Genomic DNA, 14,243 nt, shown 5'->3' with positions numbered 1-14,243 from the left:
CTATTTCTATACAGTAAATCTGAAACATCATAATTTAAAACCGTATATGCCCTAAATAGGAAAGGCACTTCATGCCCTCCTGTTCTGGCAGGAAGCCTTGACGTGGCTGCAGACCGCCTCCGCCACTCATCTTCTCTTTGGGCTGCACGGCCCCAGTTCTGACCCACCGGTGATTTTCCTTCCTCTCAGCTGGACCAAATCCATCTGTCTGCACGGATTTTATGAGCGATGGCCAAAGCGGGGCACAGCCCTTGGGGAAGCAGACCAGAAGGATGACTGGGGCCGTGCTGCAGCCTGCCGGTCCCTTTGGGCATCCTGGCATCGACTCTGCTGTTTCACAAGAGCTGGGCATTGCTGATCCCAAATCCACTCGTGCTTCCCAGTAATCCCCAAATCCTTCAGAGAACTGCACCTGAATGGCTATTCCCATGCTGTCACTGAGCACCCCATTGTTATTAACGCCTTCCCTCTCAGAGAACTTCATATATTCTTCAGACCTCTTCTCAAATCTGTGACAGTGAGCTCTAAATGTGACTTGCTGAGGTCATGATACAGCCTGTCAGAATCAGGTTTTCACAAAAATGTCAGTGTGCCCACAGCAGAGCCTGCCTGATAAAACCTTTTGTTCTGACACTATGTCACTCATCCGGCTGCAGCCTCCTTTGTACTGGGTAAAAATAAAAAGATGTATTGACAACTCCCCTGCTTTACTAAATATTCAGTCAATCCTCTCCTCAATCTTTTTTATCACTCATACAATTGTAAAATGTTTATCATCATTAAATTGCTTGCTCCTTGCATGTTTTTCACACCACAGCTTTTCTCAGCTATTTCTCTAGGCTGGGTCCTGTTCAGACACACGCGTAGATCCCAGCTTGGAGCCGGACCACACAGCCAAGCGCTGTTTCTGGATAGCCCACTGACCTTCCTTGATTACCGTGGCTCCAATCTGAACACGGGTACCAGCATTTCTCTAAGCATATCTCAAATCCCTCTGCACGCAGCAGCCCCATCCGTTATACCTGAACTTCTCCAAGGCTCCTGCATGAGTCCAGGTGCAAAGCAAGCAAGCTAGTGCCTCCCTCTACAGCTGGGCTCTCTGGTTGAAGTGCTCCCACTAGTCTCGGCAGAGCTGATAAACTTCTGAAGGAACATTCACCAGTACCCACTTTCCATTACATGATCCGACATTCTTCCTAAGCTCTACTGACACATGCCAGAACCCAAAGGGTAGGGAGACAGAGCTGTAACAGACGTGGCCAGACTCTTCTCATAGATACAGCAAAAGGACAAGAGACAAAGAAAAGTTACAAGGAAAAGCCAGACTGGATATAAGAAAAATGAAAGTCTTCCTTATGAGAGTGGTGCAGCACCCAGAGGCGCTGTGGGATCTCCATCCGTGGAGAAATGCAGAATTCGAGTGGACAAGGCCCCAGGCTATGAAATTGGCCTTCCCCTGAGCAGGCAGAGAAGTAGATACTCAGAAGTCCCTTCCAAACTTACATATTTCATGATCCAGTTCTTCTCTTAGAATGTGGTTGCTGGAGATTTCGTATGTACTTCTGCCCGTGAAAGTTGTCTAATTTGTCTAATACTTCCTAAACGTTACACGGGTCATTTTTGATGTAAAGGGAATTTTGATGTAAAGGGAATTAAAATAAATAAATAGATTAGGCATCACTATTTTCTACATGGATTACTGTCTTCATGAAAATGAAAAAAACCCATACTACTAGAAACAGGCACTGGATTTATTTCTTCTTTTACACCAAGAGTAGTGCAATTGTCGTTGCTGAATAACATTATGTTTAGAAAACATTCACTTTTTAAAATTGTCCTCAAAAACATTTCCATCGCTTTTAAGCTCTCACCATGTCTTCCATGGATGCTTTTCTTTGTATTTTCCTCTCATCCCTTCCTTTCTTTTACAACTTCATCTCTTAAAAATACTCCCTACTTCCTGAAAACATGCATTCTTGAAATGCACGGGTACTGGTTTATCATCATTGTTTTCCAAAAAGCACTATTTCTTCCCAAGCACCTGACATTTTCATGAACGTGAGGGTCCAAAAACATTTTCACAGTAGGCTCCTCTGACCAAAGTGTTTTATCACTGAGTGTCAGCAGTTCACTAGCTCTTGCCTTGCCAATATAGCAAAGTTAGAAGCTTTTATATTGGATACATTAAAATTTAATCCTGATGCAAGTACGGTTTTGCTTGTGAACAACTTCTTTGCTGGGTGGCGAAGATCTTCAAGAATATGCAAACACCTTGGATCATGCACAGGCAACTGAAGAGACCATACAGAAGCTGGTCAGAAGCTTTTGTATATAAATATTCAGACAATACTAGACTATCAGAAGAAATTAGAAGCTGATTTACTTTATGGAATGCCTATCACATGAGAAGTTTAATCCATTTCAAAGTTACCCAAAAGTAATGCCTATTTTTAAGTGTTTAAGTAGCACCACTGATGTCAATGGGATTAGCCATATGCTCTAAGCTAGTCATATGCACAAAGCTCTTACTTGATAGTGATTTCATTTAAGGAAGAGGTGTCAGAATTGAGAAAACGGTCTCCTTTTCTCATCCCAAACCTTCTTCAGACCTTGCCCAAGGACTCAGCTTGTCCCAGTGCCTCCAGAACACTGGTGTTTGACCATCACCTCACCCCTTCTTCTGGCTCTCCAGCCCACCCATCTGTTGTACTTCATCATTAGCTGAGCTTGTAGTGACACAGACAGCATTACCCTTCTGCTAATAAACTGCCCTATAATAAGATACAATGAAAGTTTTCCTTAAATATTTTGATAAAAACTTCTGACACTAGCAAGACAGAATTTATTTCCCTTCCTTGACACCTGCAGTTTCGTATTGCTAATTCTTACAACTAAGCTGTTTGTTCTTCTGGACATTTGAGCCTTGATGTAATTGCCCTACAGCCTTTGTTATGGTGATCTGACAGGATAATGTAAAATCATCTTTCGCACTATAAGCCGCATGCAAACAGGCTACACATTAAATATTCGTTGAAAACAGGCAGGTGGATCACAGAAACAATAAAGCAGTGCTCCATCAATTCAACAAGACTGCTTTTCTAAAACTTTTGATATTGATTGCCCACATGTCTTCATTTAAGGTTCTGAGAAGTCTTTGGCAATCCTATTTTTCACTCTAAGAGATTTTAGTCCATCCTGTATTGCGATATTAACCAGAAGCTTTCAGTGTCATGCTGATACAACTACACTGATTTAAACTCAAGCAGAGCTCGAGTCCTTCTATGTTTACATCAGGAACTCTCGAGGCAGCCTCCCTACCACAAAACCCAGAAACAAGAAGGAACTATTTCATTCAGTAAGTCTGTAACACTGCAAGATGGGAGAGGGAAACCAGAAGTGGGTCCTGAGAGTTACGTAAGGTATGAACTTATAGAAGAGAATTAGCCAAACAACTACATATGCAACACTACCTACATAAGATCTGAAACTCACTCTTACCTACAGAAGCCACTATTTTCTTCTACTTATGATGAAAACATAACCCTGCAAGTTTTAGAAGCTCTTAATCTCATCTACATAACTCAGAACAACTTATAAGCAAATTTAAAGCTCCTGCCGTAAGGAATTTTCTGTAAATCAGAATGTCCATGCAGCTCCTTCACATTGCGTGTCTTGCATGCAGGGCTCTGCACAAAACCAGCTAGCTGTGAGTGAACAGGCAGTGGGAAGCCTGGCCTCTAATGCAATCACGCAAATAAAGAAAGGAAACAAAAGGAGAAAAATTACAGTTGTTTTGAACAAGCTGTAAACTGTATGCAAAATTGACACTGAAGACGTATTTAGGGAATTTTCAGATTGCCAGTCACTTGGTAGTCAGTTGTTCACATTTGTTCTGACACGTGTGCACTCAGAATCATAGAAACACAAGGTTAGAAAGGACCTACAAGATCATCTAGTCCAACCATCCTCCTATCACCAATACTACCCACTACGCTACTAAATCATATCTCATATCACCCTTGCACTCACAAAACCATGCAGAAATTTAAAAGCAGATTTTTCACGTGTTTTTACCATTAGAGCCCATATATCCAGCTACATGCTCTAGTTCACAATTTGTGAGTTTTTTTTTTTTTTTTTAAAAAAAAAAGAAAGCCTGCAACATCAATGGTTTGCTGTGACGGATTCTTCAATCACCAGAGACCAGGAAAATCACAAATGTCAGGGGAGAGGCAGGGAAAGGGGGGTGGAGGGAGAGGCGGTGAAGAGCCACATTTGAGTTACAAGTTATGTATTATCTTCAGTAATGGCTGACCAAAGTCACACGTATCTGGGAAGTGTATATTGCAAACAACAGCGGAAGCTACTTGGCAGGCTGAAAGGACCATATGAAATAATGTTTTGTAATAAAATTGATGAGGCAGTCGGTGGCTCTATTAGGAGGAAAAAAATCCCAACAGCTGGTAAGCTGGTACTCCTATTGCGAGTACAAGATAGATTTGTTTCTAGGACAACACATTAGTGAGGAAATTAAGACAACACTGCCACTTTTTTAGTTGGTCATTACTTCCCTTTTAACAGCTAGACTGAGGTCTTTATGCCAAATCTGTTTTCTTCGTTTAGCACGTCCATCTTTTGCTTTTCAGGCACTGATCCTAAACAAAAAAACAAACATTTCAGTTTTACATTTGGCTTATATTTAATCTACTCGCAGTATCATTGAGTGCAACAAATTTTATTCCTTAGACAGTATAAAAGAATGCTGCTTCTTTTAGGAAAACATACAGTGTTTAACTAAATTCCTCACTTACCGAGCTGTGTATATCTTGCAACTCAACACTCATGAAATAGAGATCTATCTATACACATCATGATTCATCAGCTAGAAGTCAAAGGTCTTCTCGGGAACCTTTACAAGCTAGCACCGTGGAAACAGTGTTTTCATTTTTATATGGGACTATTACTCAAATCCTAACAGTACAACCAAATTGCATGGTTTTGTAAAAATCAGCCTATCAAACACGTAATTCCACATACTTTCAATTATTATTATTTAACAATCACCGTAAGATAACCAAATGTTATCAGATTAATACGGGGGTGGGTAACAGACCAGGACATTTCACTGTGACTGTTTTCCGAAGCATCTTCCCAGGCAAGTTGCCAGCATAGTCGTACTGAAATAGCTGTGACTATTCCATTACAGGTGTTTTGGAACAAGCATCAAAGCAACCAAGCTGTACTTGAGCAAAAGTAGAGATACTCATCTGCAGAGGCACGTTCCTCTGAAGACGTGATAAATAACAGTGCTTTGGAAATCCTGTTCTCTATGTAAAAGGGGCTGTGGAAAAAAAAAAAAAGCTCCTTTTAGTGACCCCAGAGCAACAGAAACCTGCTGAGAATAAGTGAATAAATCTGGGGTCCAGAACCCAGACAGCTGCTTCCATTACCTAGTTAAGCATTTTTATGGGAAGACTTCAAGTGTTTCTCACATGTTATCACGCAAGCCATCACAGCTGTAATGGCACTGAGGATATTTAGTAACCTAAATTCCTGTGGCTTGCCAGAAGTGACATCCCTTGATTGATTCCCAAGCAAAGACTTCAACCCAAACCCATGCAGGTGCAGCGGGATGCCTCAGGAAACCACTGCGACCTCCCTCCTCGAGCCACATCTGACACTGCTGCCTTCATTCTGAGCCATCGCGTGCGTGACCCTGGGTGCTACACAAGCACCTACACCATATAGGAAATGCAGGAACTTGGGGATTTCGGAGAAAGGAACCAAAACAGTTTGTAGAGCTTTGATTTGGGAGGAACTCTTGCAAAGTTGAGCCATGGAAAAAGAGTTCAATAACTTCACGTTAAGATATCTGACATGTATAAGTAATTTCAATCTAGAAATGTGCTGCTTGCAAATTGCAGATTTATATCATTCAAAGTACCATAAAAACTTAATATATTTGCTTTTAGTGGAAATTTTATTCTTTTCCCTGCATGCCACCAGCAAAGAAAATGCTGTAAGAAAGTTTTAAACTCTAAACTAAGGAACATTTATTCCCTGTGAGGTCTGAAATTTCACACTAGACTCCAAAAGACAAACAAGCTGAATCGTTACGTTGGCTGTGCAAAGCTTGACTTGCTACCAGTAATAAATCCACGAAGTATGCAAGACAGGATTAATCTCATCAGCAACATAAGTAACAAGAGATAGTCAGCTTATGCCCCATCTATAACTAGGGGAAAAAACATGGGCCCTTTCAGCCAACATGACCTGCTGGGCTCACATTACGTGTCTACGTGTTGTTGAGAGGAATCACCCTTGACCCTTACAAAGTGTTCAGCTATTATATGCAGAATAGATGGGATCCTCAAAAGTCTGTAAAGAACAGCTCACCCAGTGTAAATAAAGAAAGCAAGTGTTCATTATTTATCAGTAATATTTTATTTTTAATTTTTAAAATGCTTAAACTCACCTGATGTGCACACATAGACACCCTGTCAATGAGTAAGCCCAGAATTTAAAGAGTTTCCACATACCTGAGACTTGCCGAAAGTCGTCTTGCTGAGGGCACGTGGGAAGTACAGATCTTGCAAAGCATGCAGTCTTTCACAGTGCCTTTTAGGATATTCAGTACACAGGAGTTTTGTTGCTGCTTGTAACTATTTCCACGTACCAACAGAACCACGACACTTGGTAGTTTGGTTTGAGAAACGTGCCAAATTCATCAGCACTTCCCACCCAGCCCCACCCCAAGTAATGCTGTGTGAAGTGATGACTACAATTTACTGTAAGTACAACTGAAGACCGTCCTTTATTTTCAGCTCTTTGATGCAATTCTACATTCTCTGAGAAAAATCTGTATGCGACCTCGCATACAGCTCAAAGGGCATTCCTTAGACCCAGGCACAACAAATACTCAACAGAACTGCCCGTTCTTCACCCACAGAGGTTGCTAAAGGAGTAAGATCAGCGTCATAGAACATGAAGAGTTTTAATTTTTGTAACTGTGTTAAAGCAGAACACATAACATGTCTTTCTGAGGCAGAATTGCCCCAAAATTAATTTCATATGGAGAACAGCATCTGATGAATAGTGTTGAACTAATGAAACAACAAGCCGTAACTATTTATTAGGGACATACATACAACACAGTTGATTATTTAAATAAAAGGAATCAATCGTGTACATAAAAAGACTAGAAAATTACACTGGCCATGATTTATTACAGAATTCTCATATTTCTGAGACTTCACACATGTAACACAAGCCTCATCTCTTGACTGCTGTACCTTTTGCTCAACAGAAACAGTGTGTGAATGTGCACAGCTTGCCTGAAGCTACTTTACACGAGTGAACAGAACCTAGCCTCAGCCACAAGGCATCCTGGTGTTCCACGTGAAACTACTAACAGAAAAAAAAAGAGAAAGCACATGAAATTCACAAGTTCAGGTGTACCGACTTCCTCTAACGTCAAAGTACATCCCAAAGAGATCTGTGAAGTATAATTTTAAGCACATCACACAAGAGGTAGAAGTAAGATTTCTGCAGCGTTCATTCAACAGCCACAGTTGTTTTTACAGAAATACTTAAATAAGCCGAAATTGACCAATGATTAAAATCTTTTATAATCAACAATTGACCTTTTTTTAAGCTAAATTATACTTTCACATATTTCTGTCGGGTCTATCACACGGATCAACTCACAAAACCCTCCTGCAGTAATACAACGCTAGCAGTGTAAAATTTACTATTTTAAGTAAATGAGTTTGACCAACAAACATGTAAAAGATACTTCAGACACCAAGTAGTATATTAAAATATAGACACTATTAATCTTTGTATATCTGTCATAAAAAATAAAAGGAAACCTATTTTTCCCACACATATTGGAAATAGCCTAATTCCGTGAAAAAATTACACTCCTTAAGTTATTACTGTGCATAAACGAGTTTTGAACTGGTTGTATTTGATACAGTAAAAAAATGTAAAGCAACTTTTATCTGGCAATGATTTTACGTTGACTCTGGTTTATCCTTTCTAACTAACTTTCGACACACTATTTGCAAATAATTTCCTTTTTAAAGCTCATTTGGCAAACAAGCAGAGAGGATTTATAGCTCCAGTTCCTCAAGTTTTTTAAAAGTTGCTCCTAACCCCGTACACTTCCAATCTGTAACAGCACAAACATTAAATGCATCTCATTTTTTTTGCACCTTTGATTACAGTATTGCTAACGAAGAAAAATAACGACCTTCCATTTCATACAACTGATAAAACTGATCAGGAAAGTGATTTTAATTTTCTTAATTAGAAAGCAATCTATTAAGAGATGCCTGATTTTTATAGAACATTCCACAAGACAAAAAAGTGCTGGTGACAGAGACCAATAAACCGCACAGGAAATAAATCAGGGTCTTGGTATGGTTAAGGCTCTATTTTCCATCCAAGCAAATCGGGATAAAACAAGGTGCAAAATTCTCAGAAACCCACAAATTCAACTCAGCCGAAGCTTCAGCTGTGGGTACATTCCTCAGCTTTAAAAGAAAGCAAACCAACCCTGCTAATCCCAAGTTTGTCAGCAGAGGGAGAAACCTTATCAAAAAGGTCAGGAACACATCCTTCCGGAGTTTCTCGATATCAAATGTTCAAGGTGAACTACTAAGGCTGTATTTACAAAAAGCCTGCCTAACTCGAGATACCATGCCAGGAGAGTGACAAAGACAGATAAAGACAAAAATCTGTTAAAGCTGCTGGCTTCAGTGGAAGCAGGACCGCACCCATCTCCTCAGTAGCCTAATTGCAAATGCACCTATTAAAAAAATAAAAATATATATATTCCAAAGTCATCTGCTCTCATATATTCACCAAGGTGCCATATACCTTATTCGTGTCCAACATAATGTATAATCTTGAAGAGTTAAATAATCCCGAGCTCAAGTTTTTCCATTTTAATGACACTATTAGAAAAAAGTCTACAGAATATCACGGCAATAAAATTTTATCATATATACTCTCAGAGCAATAAAGATACAAAGAACAAAAAACTCAAAACCCTACTGCTTTGGGTTGCTCCAAAATGCAGCATTTTGACATCACAGTTCCCAAACAGAGAATAAAACAAACAAAATCAGCTCTCAGAACAGGTAAGAAGGTAACTTTTTAACAAATGCATACAGCTTTAAGGTTTGTTTGTTGCATAATCTTCACAGCAGTTTAACAAAAAAAATCCCACATCCTGGAGTTAGAGCTATGACCTCATAAATCAGGTACCAGATGCATTGTGCTGAGCAGAGCTGAACGCTCTCACTTGGGGAATAACTGATTAAAAAAATAACCCACAGCCAGACAGCTCAAGGAAAGTCTCACGCTAAGCCACAAAGAGTGATCTCGTCCTCTGGAAGGAGGGCTTCCAGTGGCTCGATGTTCCCTTCCTCCTTGTGGCTCCCCTTTCCTTCTGTATATCCCCAAACAGAGTGTGAGAAGGCAGCAGACCAAACAGCCCCAGGAAAGTGTGCTCATGGTCACTTCTGGACAAGTGCATAGGACTAACGGCTAGGAAGCTTTCCACTACAGTCTGGAGCATCTCCACACCTCTCTGAAGACACAGCGAAGGCCAAAAGGCCAGCAAGTTCCTCAAACAGCCCCCCACTCACCCAACCTGCATCTGCTGCCCTGCGTTTGCTACACCAGTAAGGAATGTTAACAGGAATACGAAGACATCGTGAAGCCCAGAGCAACAGTTCCTAAGCTGTAAGGCAAATTGTTTCCAGATTATACATGTCCAGGTAGGGAGGGAAAGAGGTTAGCAGCAGCGGTAAATACCAATACCAACGAAGAATAGCCAGTCTGGGAAGAAAAACCAATAGGGCTGGCTTAGGAACTCTACAACCTGACACATGCTCCTCAAAAAGCCCCAGCAGAACAATCTCCCTGTGTGGTGTTCTAGTAAATAATGACAAACTAACACCAAGTTCTTAGCTTTGGTTTATGTAAATCCCATCAGACTAACTTAACTGCCATGGGGACTCCGTGGATACAGAAGAAAAGCAGAGATATCAAACGTTACCAGAAAAAAAAAAAAATCATTCTTTGAAGCAAGACTTTCTTCTGGGAAACTGTAAGGTCGAATCACCAGAGGACTCCAGTTATTTATACAGGCCACAAAGTAACTTGAATTCTTAAAATCCACCTTGTATTGGAATAGGAATTGGAGATTTTAAAGCATTAAGGATCCACTGATAATTTTTTTACCTGATTGCTTTACAAATGGAAAAAAAATAATCAAAAATCAATCCCAAGTCCAATCCAAAACCATCTCTGGCTTAAGTGTAACCTAGCACTCCAACTCTGCTTCCAGCAAAGTCAATAAAATGTGAATAGGATTGGTCCCTAAAAGCAGAAGCATTACACTCATACCAACAATTCAGTACTATACGTACACAATTTGTGCATTGTTGACAAATTAAATGCTAGGCAGCTAAAAATATTTTATGACTGCAACAGAGCTACTGCAACTCTAAGTGGCAACTTGATAAAATAGCGTGCTACTTCCCCTGAAACATAAAAGGGTGCGCAATAAAGCAACGGAAATGAATATTCTGAAATAGGTCTTTTAAGGTCCAGTGCTATCCATATTTAAATAATTTAAAGCAATGGCCTCAAAATCATATTGATATGAAGACCTGGGGTTTGGGGGAAAGCAGAGCAAGGCAAAGTGAAGTTTGAGCACACGGTGCTTGCATGTGTGCGGCATGACCAGGGAAGTCCCCTACTGAACACATTTGACCATGATAACTCTCTGCAGCCATGGAGCTTTGTGCTGGGCAGTCCCACGAGCAACAGGACAGTGTCCAGGTGTTAGCTGCAGCCAAACACAGCCACCGTAACCCTTTTTAAAGGGGTTTTTAAACTGCAGTGGAAAACAGAGTGAGCACAGTTACTGGTTTTGAAAACAGACGGCTGAAGGCACATTAACTATGGTATGAACCAATTAAGACCACATTCCCTCACAATAATAATTAATACACAAGCGATACCGTAGGACCTACCATGCCCTGCACATCCACCCCTACAAAGCAATCCCGCAGGACCATGACTGTTCTGTAAACAGAAAAGCAGATCAAGACTTTCAAATTCTGACTTCCCGTCAGTACAGTAATCATAATTAAAGAACAGTCATTAACTGAAATACTGTAGACTCCACTTTCTAAACTGTGAAGTATAGTTAATTAGTTTCACAAAAGCAAATTCTGAAATTTGTGCAAATAAACTGCACGCACATAAAGAAAACACTAAAGTAACTCTTCGGTACCTTTTTTTAGGCTAAGGCTGCAAATATTCATTTAAGTTGAATTCACTTCCGTTAGGAAAAAATGATCTTGCTACACTAAGATTCGGATTTCTGTCAACTCTAGCTTTTGAGCTTTATTCAGTGCATTACAAAGAGGCTTGTGTAACCTTGTATCTACAGGGTTATGTGGTTACTGCCTCCTTCCAGTTCACGGTGGGACTAACGAGTCTGTATCTGTCCTAGAAACATTCACAGATCCGAAACTACAGAACATTTTGCAAGTGCATATATATGAAAACAATTCGATTTATCCACAAAGTGTCGAATTTAACATCGAGCATTATGGAACACAAAAAAAGTCATTTTTAATCTTTCAACCTTTCTATCTTTCAACCTTTCTTCATACTTAATTGACTTTTAAAACAAGACCTGCTCTCCAAAGCCACTTGCTAATATCTCAACGCCCAGGAGCCACAGCTGGTTACCAGCGCGTGTTAAGAGATCCTGTTCCATTAAGACAGCTGTTAAAGCATTAAAATATTGATGTGCCCTACGAACAAAACTAGAATTCCTCTCTCCTTTCTAATTCTCACCCTGAACATCCACACTGACACACAACACTTCTGATTGTCTAAGCCACAAAACGGAGACTAGTTAACAGCAATTAAGTTTACGAAGTCTTCCATGCGGAAAATGAATTAAACAGTTTTGGTAATCTAGTATATAGTTAGCTTTGTGTAAATATTTTGCAAACATCCCTTCCCACCCAAAATCCTTATATACCACGTGTATATTTATATTATAATACACATATTTCCTGAGTAAATCGTTAAATCTGATTATTCGGAAGGTTTGGCAAAAAGATCCAACTTTATATTACTAAAATAAAATTTTAAATAAACATTCAATAAAGACATTAAAATAAATATGGAATGTTTCTGAAAATTATAGTACCATGAACTTACATTAGTAACAAAAAATATTTTCTAATTAAGTGCATACTATGATCTCTAGTTCATGGGTTTGAACCCAGTGAGAAATCAATACATCTAGTTTCTGATCCTGAGTGACAATTTTGTATCGCCTGCTAATGCAGAACTTACTGCACATCTACAAAATCTTTTTTTTTTTTTTTAAGATGTAAAACGTTGTTATATGGAATAAAGGATATGAAATCTCGGTGTACATTGGTCTAGGTAGAAACTGAATCGGCAGCACAACTGCTGAAGCATCTCGCAGAACCACCAGGAAACACCAATTGTTCTCGTTAAACTTGGCAATAACCTGAACGATCAACGACTCCTGGTCACAGAAACAATACAGGAGGTGGACTGCTCTGTGACAGGATGCAATCTACTTATTGATCACTTTGGCACTTCAAAGAACCACATCATGGTGCAAAACAAACAAAAGAAAAAACACCTGAATTAAATACCTTTCTTAAATACCTTTAAAATGTGTTTTTTTTCTTTGTCTTTTAAGTACGCAAAATTATATCATTAACAAAAGAGAATTAAGTCCTGTCTCACTGGTTTCTCAGGTCATGGCTTGAGTCACAGCTGATACAGAGCTTTGGATAAGCAGACAAAGGAAATGCTCAGCTACTGTTTAGTTCCTCTTAATAATAAAATTCTTATGTAGCAGACATCGCAACACCAGCAATATTAAAATTGCATTAACACTATTACAGGATGTGTCTCTCAACACCAGAATCACAGTAATAGAATTGCAGCACTGATTAGTTATTTTTAACCCTTTCGCTTTCCGATAGCCCCTCAAAACACCCCCCCTCAGTACTAGGCAGGCTTTTTGCCCTTCCCTCCCGATCCTCAGCCCTCTGCCTCCCTTTGAGTATTTGTTATTAATCCAGAATCCTCATGGGTTCCCCAGGTTGTTCTTTTTTGCTTCCTTTTTCATGCTCCACGCTGTTTTTTTCTTGTGTGCTTGTGCTTGGAGGACAAAGCTCTTGCAAGGCCTTTTCAATGTCATCCTGCTGTACTGGGCTGCTTAAAGAGATTTTTGGCAAAGTCATCTGTAGCGCACACCACAGCGCGGTACGAGCCTTGCGTGTGGAAGCAGCCAACTCTCTGATGGCAGCTGCCAGAGCCAAAACATCTGCAACAGAAAAACACGTTATGGGTAAAACTAGTACACAAGCCTCATAATACTTTGAAAATACACACAATTTTACGAAGAAAGAGCTAACATTGTACCCTGTTACTGCAACGGTTGAATTGCAACAGTTATTCCCCTCTTGCAAGTGATAGCTCTAACATCTCACACTACTAGTGACCATAATCATGTTTAAAATTCACTGGCATAATCACCACGCCTATGATATAATAATTAAACCTAATTAATGTTATCAAAATAGACCATCTACAACAACATTAAAAAATTACAATTAGTAAAACTACCTGCTTCAGTCCAGCCAGAGGAGCTGGAGGCAATCCTTTTTTCCTCCTTTATCCACCCGCCAGTAGCACACCGAACTTTGGCTACCTGATCAGCAGCAGAACCCAGGGCAGTAACTATTTCACAGCAGAAAACAGACCTGAGGTTTTTTCTGTATGCAATTTAGACTAAGCTTAGACAAGCAACGGCAGCACAACTCTTCTTCAGGACCCTATCAACACTGGAAGTGTCACCATTAACAATAAAAAGCAATTGCAATTTTTCTAGCTACAACAGCTCACATAATGGTTCCAGGTCCTTCGACTATAAAGTGTTATCAAAAACATGGTTGGCGTTGGGTTTTTTGGTAAGATGCCTACTTCCTGCCCTATACTTGTGTTTCAAATCACATCATACAATTTTCAGAGTAATTTTAGAAGGTGGTTTGCTTACAGGACTATTACTTTTAAGTATATGACATCATTAAGAAGGTGCTTGACACCTAACTTGTGAAAACTAAGTATTTTGACTCTTTACAGTTCAGCTTTCCCTTCTT

General features: G+C 39.7%; 1 protein-coding gene across 5 annotated transcripts in view; it reads right to left on the bottom strand.

The window, feature by feature from the left end:
- Positions 1-1,737: 1,737 nt before the first annotated feature.
- The window catches only part of LOC106036844 (meiosis-specific coiled-coil domain-containing protein MEIOC-like), a 36,229-nt gene continuing 23,723 nt past the window's right edge, over positions 1,738-14,243 (bottom strand). For all 5 annotated transcript variants that reach the window (XM_048062285.2, XM_066991371.1, XM_066991368.1 and 2 more), the window contains one exon: positions 1,738-13,408. In XM_048062285.2, the coding sequence (XP_047918242.2) occupies positions 13,155-13,408 (254 nt within the window). In that variant the 3' untranslated portion in view covers positions 1,738-13,154. The remainder of the gene's footprint in view (positions 13,409-14,243) is intronic.

This window comes from Anser cygnoides, chromosome 2 (assembly GCF_040182565.1).
Source record: "Anser cygnoides isolate HZ-2024a breed goose chromosome 2, Taihu_goose_T2T_genome, whole genome shotgun sequence".
Classification (NCBI taxonomy): Eukaryota; Metazoa; Chordata; class Aves; order Anseriformes; family Anatidae; genus Anser; species Anser cygnoides.
The sequence above is the reverse complement of the archived record's forward strand: the minus strand, read 5'-3'. Positions and strand labels throughout refer to the sequence as shown.